Source organism: Beta vulgaris, chromosome 6, assembly GCF_026745355.1.
Source record: "Beta vulgaris subsp. vulgaris cultivar EL10 chromosome 6, EL10.2, whole genome shotgun sequence".
In the NCBI taxonomy this organism is placed as follows: Eukaryota; Viridiplantae; Streptophyta; class Magnoliopsida; order Caryophyllales; family Amaranthaceae; genus Beta; species Beta vulgaris.
In genome coordinates, this window is record NC_079207.1 from 69,139,325 (window position 1) to 69,150,800 (window position 11,476).

Genomic DNA, 11,476 nt, shown 5'->3' on the forward strand with positions numbered 1-11,476 from the left:
TAGTTTTTATTTGATATATAGTAAGTTTCTATCTAATATAATTAGTTTTTGTATAATCAGTTTTTTTATAATATAATTAGTTTCATAATGTAATCAGTTTTTATTTGATATAGTCGATTTTTTTTCCTAATATAGCCAAATTTTTTATGTGATATAGTAAGTTCGACTTTACAATAATATATGGTGAATCCGATCCACCCAACCCCTTCTACCCCCGAACATCAATATATTGTTTGATACTTTTAATGTGATCTGATCTAGGTTTACCTAAACACAAAAAACCAAAATAAACAAAAAGAAATGAAATTTTACCTAAATGAAATTATATATGTGTAGGTTAAAAGTGGTAAACTATTTTCACACAAGTCTTTTTGTGATTAAGATTTTGCTATATTTGGACATGATTAACCATATTATGATAAAAAGTCACTAAAAAATTGTAATCCGAGTCTATACATTTCTTTTTTCTGGGACATCCGAGTCTATACATAATGAGTGTGTATTCAACAAATACGAGCTTGTCTTGGCAACCAACCGTTTGAGTCTCTTAGGGGACTCAAACGGGGGTAATTTGGTCATTTTATGCGTTGGAAGATTTCACGCGCGTGTGGATGACATTTGCTTGGTACCAATGCTAGGTTATAATGGTACCATTCTCCGAAAATATTGATATCTTGGTACTAATCCTGATAACAATTTGATACCAATGTCAGGTTATAATGGTACCATTGTGTTTTATTTTGGGTGTTTGAGTCTTTTTTGGACTCAAACCGTTGGTTACCAAGCCTTTCTCAACAAATACGGCCCCAAATCCAAAAGGATTTCAATAGACCAATGATGAAAGTGAAAAAAATGTACTGGAAAAAGAACAGCTTCACGGAAGGAGTACAAGCAAGGAGTACAGAAAGTGATGAGCAATGTAATAATTAAAGCAATTTGCAAAGTAACAGTGAAGTTAGGACATGATTTTGATTGTTGGGTGGAAACCAGGAAAAGCTAAGGATTGGTGGAAGATGACATGTACGTGCAAATTATGTTCACTTTAGAATTTCTTATGCTTGACATCATACCATATTGTTGCCCATTCTTGAAAAAAATATCAGGTATGATAGGACTTTGGTAAGTAAACAATCTTTTACCTTGCACCACTTTGTTAAAATAGATTTTACTAATCATTTGTTTGTGAAAGTCATCTAATTACTTGATAGTTTTTGTGAATAATACCTAGAACTTGAGAGTGAGGTTAGATTTTTTTAGAGTCAATTTCTTTTGTGCAACTTATCTTTTTAGGGAGGTCCAAAACATATATTTTTTAAGATGAGATAATGATAATTGATGTGTAATGGTACATTCATTCTGATATTGGTCAAATAAAATTAATTGTAGTACCTCATGATTGCTTTACGAAGCTTATTTCCTTAGTTACTCTATAGTTAAGCGTGCTTGGCTGAGAGTAGTCCAGGGATGGGTGACCTCATGGGAAGTTTTTCAGGGTGCGCATGAGTGAGGACAAGATGCACCGAAAGAACTTGTGTATGTTGGTTATTGAGAATAATTGTTGGTCCCGGATGCACATTGGTGACAATGGACTCGACCCCGGATGGGACGTGTATTACAAATGGTATCAGAGCAATCTTGCGGCCGTGTGTTGATCATGTGGATAATTAATCCAAGGTTAGTTGCCTAGCGAGGGAAAATTCTGGGGCTATATCACCGGTTGCATGTCGAATTTGTGATAAGTTTCCAGGATGGGGTGACCCACAAGTCGTTGTGAGTGTGACCGAATATGTGGAGTACTCAAGCGCATCGAGGGCGTTGCTGTCCTCAAGTGGGGGTGTATATGATACCACTCATGATTGCTTTAAACGGATTTAGCAGGCTACTTCATCCAACAAGATGCATATTTCTTTTAGGAGTTCATTTCCTTAGTTATTCCACAGTTAAGCTTACTTAGGTGAGAATAGTACAGGACTTGATTCCGAATAGGTCGCGTGTTACATTGATTACCATGGCTAATGGGTCCTTGATTAGTTATTTTATTTTTAAAGAAATGTCACTTTTTTTAAAAAAAAAAAGTAGCAGAAGCAACATGTTGTATTATACGATATTGGTTGTATTTTAGGCTGCTATAGTTAATATCTTTTAGGATAGATTATTTATGTTAAGTTTGATGTTTCAGACCTAGTTAGCTTTGTATAAAAAATTTAGTTTATGTATATTCTCTTTGAGCATACAGAAAATAGAGGATTAATTATATTTTAAATTTCGATCCAAAAGTTATCATACTGTTCTGAGACCATCAATAAAAGACATAGTATCATTTTATGGAGTCAATTAATTGTGAATTTAAATGGCTTCAGTCCCTTTCATGCTTCATTTGGAATCCACTAGGCTTACAATGTGTAAGAATGAGAACTATTAGTGATTATCGGGCCATGATTAGAACGAGCCAAATATATCAAAGTAAGCTTGTTCCTTAAAGTAGGAGGCCATCTAGAGAAACTTAATCATCACTTTTATGCAATTCACACAAAGTATGAAAACCAACAAGCAAGAAAATTGTTACATCGAGTATATAGAGTAGGTGAAATAGTATCCCTTCCATCATACCAATTTTTTTTATAGAAAGTATGTAGATTAGTTACCCCCTTCAATTCTTCTACTCGATCTGTTTCATTTTATAGTTCTCTTCTCATTTTGAATACGGGAATTAAGGAAACAATGATTATTATGTATTTGCAAAAGGCCTAGGTGGTGCAAGAGTTCTCATTAATAGTAGTATATTATTGTGAAACTATAATGAACTTCAATTCAAATAGATTATTTTTCTATGAGTAAGATTAAGTTTTCTTTATGCACGGGATTAACTTCTGTCCTTTTTCTTTTATGGTGCTTGTTAGTTCAGTCTGCACTCAGCAAATTGGTACAAACTAAAAAGAGTTTTTCATCAAAGAATTTACCAACAATTAGATGAATATAGAACTACTCATAATAAGCACTTACAAGCCCAACGTGTGTATTAGAGTATAAGGATGGAAAGAACTTTCCTTGTATTAGGACTTTGTATTATAATAAGCACTTTCAAATCTAAGAAAGTGGGGTTGGTTTAAGTGTTGAACTTTTCCATCTTTTTTAGCAAAGTCTAGGGTTCAATTCCTACTTCAAGCATTTGCGTAGGATATAAAGGAGACTGAGGATGTATAGTTGATATGGGCCTCTGAGTAAGGGCAGTCCGAAGAATTTCTTCTTATCTATTAAAACACACGTAACATACGTATTAGAGGAAGGTATATAGAGCTCTCATATAGGGTTAAGTTGCATTCATCTCAATACTTGCACAATACGATTTTGGAGTTGTTATATTTGTTTGTCTCAATCTCACACTTTTGTATGGAAAATAATTGTGATAAGAAAGATGAGGGGTGGAGGAGATCACGAGCTTATGGAATTGAGAAATTGTTTTTGGACTTCTATCTAGGGTAGTTTTTCAAAAATGAATTAGCCCATGTTTCTGAATTTGAATGTAGGAGGTAATTCCATGATGTACTGTTTGACATTGTTTTCTACTAGACTTGGCAATTATTTATGGATGAGAGGATTATCCACCCAACTGTCTCAGATAAATGGGTAAAAATACGCAATGAGGCGGGACGGGTGACGGACGGATGGCGGGTCAGGTCGGAGATGGGTGAGATGTTTTATCCATATTCGCTTAATTCATCCAATCATATATAACATACTAATAAATACTAATATATATAAATATATATAATAATTTATATATACTAATATATCATCATTAGTATTGAATTTTGCCATATATTAGGAATAGACAATCGATATTTAAACAACTTTTCTAGTATTAGTGTATGCGGTTGATGGATAGGACGGATATGGATGAACATATTGGTGGGTGATAATGGATAGGTAGATGGATATTATATATATTATATATATATATTATATATATATATATAATATTATTATATATATATATATATATATATAACATACTAATAAATACTAATATATATATAAATATATATAATAATTTATCATCATTAGTATTGAATTTTGCCATATATTAAGAATAGACAATCGATATTTAAACAACTTTTCTAGTATTAATGTATGCGGTTGATGGATAGGACGGATATGGATGAAACTATTGGTGGGTGATAATGGATAGGTAGATGGAGATTTGGTTCGTGGGTGATGGACGTGTTGAAGTCCACCGGACTCATATTTGACACATTACCAACCCTAATTTTTATAGTAGGAAGTTATGCCAACAATTCAAGGATTTAAAGATAAGCGTCACATGATCACATCACGTCATCACGTAGCTCCAACTACTTTTGAGATGCCTTACCCATGTATGAATGTAACTACAAAAATTCCTTAACTCCCTAATTATTGACTTATTGCATAAATATCTACATCTTATATTGTAGCTAACTATTTACCAATAATAATACTTTAATAGTTAAAAAGAATGTAGGAATATCTAGAAATTAAAGAATATGTAGGATTTGAGTCTCTTAAGAGTGTTAGAATAATAGTGGACAATAATTTCCACAATCATGAATAAGAAGCATTATTCTTTAAGGAAGAAGAATGATTAAAGGCTTCCCATCTATCACATATCACATGGGTGTAAGTGCAATTTCCGACTCACTAACAACTCGAGCTAATTAAACTCGATCGAGTGAAGTTTTTGATCGATCAAGTCGATTTTGATTAGCTCGCAAATATCTCGTCTCATTATTAGCACATACAGGGTAGACGATATATGTTGGATTCAACATTTTGCTTTTGATATGGAGTATTTGATAATTGTGAATTCAAGTTTCTCATGAATTCTCTAGTAGAGTTTCAAACTGCTGCACTCTCATTGTCCATATCTAATCGAGTTCTAATTCGATTGGAGCTTATTTGAGTGGAGTTTTAACTGAGTCGATCTCAAATTACTCGACTATATTATCGCAACTACACCCCTATTTCACAAATTAAACAACATTATTGGTTTATACTTTATACAATCATCTATTTTCTAATACATGTAGCTCTCACTTTCCCTTCTTCCCTTCCACATATTAGGTAATCCATAAGACCTCAACTGAAAAACCTTCAATTTCACCCTCTTCTGAATTACAATTTTACAGCAATATAATTGTCATAATTGAACAGTACAATCTCATGATTATAATTTCCATATCTCCAAATCCAAAAGAAAGTACAATTCCATCCATAGTTTTTTTGTTAATAAAGTAATTAAGATCTACATATCTAAAAAATTTGCAAGTGTGTATCAACTTATGATTCGATTCGGGGACAAGTAACTAACAACACACAGAATATATAACTAGTATTGAAACGTGGCGCATGCAGACTTTAGCTTTCAGAGAATCAGATTTTGTCACCAGGTAACAAACAACATACTACTACTAGTCTACTACTACATGAATAATTATGCAACAATCACCCACAGAATACAGATTCTCATAGAATTATACGAAGTATCATTGATATTCTCTCAAGAAAAATAAAAGAACCATCATTGATATGATAAATTAACAAAATAATTAATGTCTAAAGTACTATGTACAAAAGTTCTCTACTATATGATATAACAGATTTTCTAACCCAAATCTTTTTTGTCAACTTTTGTGTAGGAAACTTTTAGCTAAAAAAATTTCACTAGTACTAGTAATAATTAATACTCTAATGATGAAGTTAATACAAAGGAACAGGGAAACGTGGAGGTTTAGGAGTTTTTTCAGTAGTTGGAATTGGAGCTTGCTTTTCTGGCCGAGGTGGCTCACATGGGCATGGTAATGCTATGAATTTTGCTATCTTATCTCCTGGCATTATCACTGGTAGGCTTCCCATTTGCTCTTGCTTCTGCATTTACACATAACACATACTTCATTAGAAACATTGTACATTGTCATACTCATGAATGATAAATAGAACTATAGTCTCTTGTCGAACTGTCTGACCAAACATTTCCGATCAGATAAAACAAGTTTTAACGCAGATTAGCTAGCTAGGTCGAATCAAATATTCATATAAGGTGAATTTCGGGGTAATCAAGATAAACGAGTATAAAATTATTAGCGGGACTCCAATTATTAGTTTAACCTTTTGGTTAAGTTGGTCATTTGACATGGTATCAGAGCCAGCGTGACATAAAAATCGCGAAAGACTTGTGTTGTATCTACACTTCAAGCCTAATGGACACTCGCGTGAGGGGGAATGATAGAATATAAAACTATTCATGAGACTCCAACCATTCGCTTAAACTTTTGGTTGATCGGTTGATCAGTTGATCCTTTGACACAAGTGTGATAAGATGTAATAAGCTTAGCACTGAAAAGTTAAGAAGACGGATATGTTTTAAATCGACAGTGGGATAATAATAATTTTCATGGATATTGTAAATTCTAAGTTATTTTAATAAAAAATGTGATTTTTTTTACTATTCGAGGTTAAATTAGTTTGAGACGGTCTCAGTCTCTCATCTAAGACTTAATCAAGACACTTATAGAAGGAACTCCTTTCTATATCAGATGAGATCATTATATCTCCATTAATAATTAGGTTCCGCCATAACAGATCTTCCCGTTCACTCAACTACAAAATAGTTAATGGAACTTGCTAATTGTGAAACGTAAGTCCTATAAAAGAAAGGATACTGGAGTATGTTATTCAAATACATCAATTAAAAAGACGTGATTTAAGGAGAAAAAGCTTTCAATAAAGCCAACCATCGATGACGACTGCTTATAGTGGGGTCACTTTAATAATATTCGGTGCCATTTATCTATTACAGCTAATTTATATGACCACCCAAAAAATTAAATTAATTTGTTTTCTTTCCAAAAAATACTAAAAATTGTTCCTAGTTAAGTACCCTTATTGTTTAAAATCCCACTCTAATTAATACACTGAAAGGATATTTACTTTTAAATTGTTCAATCTTGTACCCAATATCTGAGTTGGTGTACCTGATAGGCTAGCAGCCTCGCAAAGATTGGTCTTCGGATCAATTATTTTTCCTAATAAAAAAAATATGACCACCCAAAAAATTAAATTAATTTGTTTTCTTTCCAAAAAATACTAAAAATGTTCATGAGTTAAGTGCCCTTATTGTTTAAAATCCCACTCTAATTAATACACTTAAAGGACATATGAATTAGGATAAGATAGTGATACAAAAATCATATGATTTAATAAATTTCTTGTTGCACATATAATAATTAAATTAGTAACCATAATTTGAATTAAAGCTATAAGGTTAACTAGTATTTGGATGCTCTCAAAAGCTAAAGAAAGAGGAATATGGAATATATATTGACTCAATTGTAAAGCATCACTTATAAATATCGGATTAGATTAGGCCTTTGTGCATGTATGACGATATCATCTATCTAATCCATCTTAAAGAATATTAATCTTTGTCTCCTAAAATTAATATTCCATTTCTCATTAAAAACGAGTTTTTAAAACTTAAAAGTATGCACATGAATGGAAAAACTAACAACAAACGCAGTTAGTTTCTCATCAAACCATCTCATATAAAGTCACTCGCTAAAACTTTTAGACTTTTATTGATACAATCTAGCTTAAGGGTATGTTTATCCCTCAGACTCACCACTACACTTCAGACTCTGCCACATCAGTTTTTCACTAACTCAGACTCACTTCAGACTCTTTATACTTTTATATTTTATCCCCAAACTCTAATCAAAGACTCACTTATTCATCAAAACATAATCTGATTTCTTTTATATATATAATTGGTTTGATATTTTAAAAAAACTCACCCAATCAATATTTGACATTTGGCAAGGGTGAGTCTTAAGTTGAGTTTTGAAAAACAAAACTCAACTCAAGACTTTCCCTAGTCTTGCATTAGTTTATCCCTAAGACCCATGAAAATCTTGTCTCAAGACTCTCTCAAGACTCCCCTAAGACTAGGGATATTCACACGGTCACACCGATAAAGTCTTATGGGTTCAGGCTTTATCTAGAGTTGGAATCCTCATCCCAACAATATGTTGGAATTTAATTCAACATTGTTTAGCATTGTACCCCGCCTCTAAGTTGGTATATCCGGCCGCTAGTAGCCTAATAAAAGTTAATTTTCGGACCAATTATCTTTTCTAATAAAAAAAAAAATTAAAAATAAAGCCTTCTCAGTGTATAGTCAAAACTCGAAAATAAATCTATCTATATTACTACGCTTAGTCGTTCATTTTAAGTAAATGAGTTTTATTCCTCGAGGTAAAAATTTCATTAATGTATTCAATTCTGAAAAGAAAAAGTTTTTACCCAAAATAAAGTGATAATAGTAAAAACTCATAATAAACCTAAAGCGTTTCATTTATTTCAGAACGGAACACGTATAATAAAATATAACAGCTAAAGATTCAATTTACATTACAGTAATTTCAATATGATAAAACGAATTAAGTAGAAGTACTTACGAAGTAATTAGACTTGGGTTTAGCAGGATCAGAATGATGATTAGCAGCTTCAATATCAAGATCATGATTATAAGATCGACGAAGAGAACGAAATTTGTCCCAATGATAACAACAAGAGAAAATACCACTTAAACTGAAGATCACAAGTAACAGTAAAGCTGTACCAAGAGGAAATCCAAGGGACGGTCGTGATCCATCCGAGTGATGAGGTACAGGGGAATACAATGGACTGTGCTGCATCATAGTATCTTAATAATTTCTTCGGACCAAATCTTCTTTCTTTCATAGGCTAAAAAATAGCCCTTTTTATAAATTATAAATAATATTTCTTATGTATAATAAATACGAGTAATTCTTTGAAGAATAATGGTATGGAGATTTTGGAGGAGAGAGAAAAAAAAAAGGAGAGAAATGGAGTGTGTGTTAATGTGTTTTGAGCAGAGGAGAGGGGAGAGAATGGTGGTTATTTAAAGAAGAGAATTAGAGAGGTATGGGTACGTGTAAAGGTTAAATTGCTACTACTTGTCCGGGTTTGAGTACGGAAAGTGGGTCCCTTTTAGGTACTGTTTTTGTGTGTGTGCCCCACTTTTTTATATTTTGGTTGGTACCGTTTTTTTTATTTTCTAACTACTACTTGTTGTTTTTGTTTGTTTTTCTCAAGTGTAAATGGTATGTTCTATGTGTTTGAACTAATTTGAATGGAATTCAATTATATATAGACATATGATATAGTCCTTCCGTTTTGGTTTAAATGAAATATTAGGTGAGATGACACTAATTATTCGATTTTAACTTAAATTTATTGCTATTATATAAAGAAAAATATAGTCAAGTGGGATCTTATTAGATTCGTCTCAGTATATACTATCAAATTATAACTTTTTTTATTTCACAAACTTTTATATGAGGCGGGCCACACCTTCAACTAATGGTGTGGCCACCCCTCCTCCTTTCCTTTTTCACGCCTCCCCTCTTTCTCTTATCCTTTTTTTTTTAACTCTTTCTTTTTTCTTTTCTTCTTTTTTTTTTTCTCCTCTCTCATTTTTTTCTATTTTTTTGCCTCATTTTCTCTCTCCTCTTATTTCCCCTATTTTTTTTCTTATTTTCTCTTTTCTCTCATTTTTTTTAAACTTTCTTTTTTCTTATTTTTTCTCTTTAATGTCTCTCATTTTTCCTATTTTTTTGCCTCATTTTCTCTCTCATCTTATTTCCCCTATTTTTTTTTCCTATTTTCTCTCTCCTCTTATTTCCTCTTGAATTTTACCATTAACACATTGATAAATAAGGACGTGACAGCTAATAATAAGTCTAAGCTATGCCTTATAATGATGCTCGTGTCCCCTTTAAAAAAAGCCCAAGCGTGAATCCGTTTTCGGATTACCATATCTGAATGTACGTGAAACCCTTATTATTTGTAACTTATCTTATGATACGAGAAACCCATTACTTCATAATAAATAATTATTATTATTTGTACCCTTATTTATCATACGAATAACCCATTTATTCTACAAGTAACCCTCATATATATTTTCAAATGACCCATTATATTATAAAAGTAACCTCATTAGTTAATAAAAGTAACCCTAATTACATGTTTGAGTAACCTTATTTATTTGTTAGTAACCCATATGTTCGCAAAAGTAACTCTAGTTATTATATAATAGCTTGAAATGTTTATAGAAAGTAATCATAAGAAGGTACAAGTAACCCATTAATTAGTTCATAAAAGTATCCCCATATATATATATATAAAGTAATCTTTTTATTCATAAAAAGTAAAACGCGTTGCTTTTCAATGCTAAAGTGTTACTTTTAGTGAATTAGAGATTACTTTATCGAATACTAAGGGTTATTCGACTGACATTAGGGATTACTTTTATAATGCTAAGGGTTACTTAAACTGAAAGTATAGGTTACTTTTTGTATCTATAAGGGGGTTACTTTTTTTTGTAAATAGGGTTATTTTTATTATAACAGGGGTTACTTTTACTGAAAGTATAGGTTACTTTTTGTAACTGTAAGGGGGTTACTTTTCTATAATTAGGGGTTACTTTTACTATAATTAGAAATTATTTTTTGTAATATTAAGGAGTTACTTCTACTAAAAATATGTGTTACTTTTGTAATTATAAGGGTTACTTTTATTAAAATTAGGGGTTACTTTTTAATTATAAGGGATTACTTCTACATTGAATAGAAGTTACTTTTGTAATAAAAGGGTTTACTTTTATTGAAATTAGGGTTACTTTTTAATTATAAGAGGTTACTTCTACAGTGAATAGAGGTTACTTTTAGTAATAATAAGGGGTTACTTTTTAAAACACTTCCTCTCACTCCTTTGAATCTACCCTCTCTCTAAATTCTTTGCCCTTCTCTGTCTTCCTTCCTCCACCACAACTTTTTCTACCTTCCTTTCCCTTTATGATTGCAAATCAAACATATTGTTAAACACCAACCGAACTATAAACATAAATCCAAGCAAATTATGACAGACTGGATCCAGAATGCTAGCAAAATCAATTTATCTCGTACGCAATTCAAGTTTCCACAATAGCATTTTTCCTTCAACAGATGTGTAAATGTACTCAATCAAGGAGTCAAATGTAAAGTGAAATTGAATTGAAGGAGATCCGATTGACCTTTAATTGTCAAAATTGCCCATAGTATGCAAAAATTTTCCAAAAAGAAGAAAAGCAATGCTCAAGAAACACTAGAGAGGGTCAATCTCAAACTTCATATTGTTATGATATTTGTGTAACTGAAAATCCAAAAAATTGGTAATGTTAATTTTGGTTATTGGATGATGACTAAAGTTGGCTTAGAATATTTTCTCGATTGTTTTTGGAGTGGAGTTGGACCTTTATTAATTTCTGCTTGTTTATGATAGTGAACTTTCGCGGAAGATGAGTATTCCCCTAGATCTGAGGAGGGAGGAGGGAGGAGGGAGGAAGGAGGATCGGAGGAGAACTGGGGTGAGAGGA

The 11,476-nt window shown here is 32.0% G+C and overlaps 1 protein-coding gene across 1 annotated transcript; it reads right to left on the reverse strand.

The window, feature by feature from the left end:
* Window positions 1–5,546: 5,546 nt before the first annotated feature.
* Window positions 5,547–8,928, reverse strand: LOC104897811 (hypothetical protein). The gene is made up of 2 exons (XM_010684756.4): window positions 8,493–8,928; window positions 5,547–5,904 (listed from the first exon to the last, which is right to left on the reverse strand). The coding sequence occupies exons 1-2, from the start codon at window positions 8,733–8,735 to the stop codon at window positions 5,737–5,739; spliced, it is 411 nt and encodes a 136-aa protein (XP_010683058.1). The 5' UTR covers window positions 8,736–8,928; the 3' UTR covers window positions 5,547–5,736.
* Between the last annotated feature and the right edge of the window lie 2,548 nt (window positions 8,929–11,476).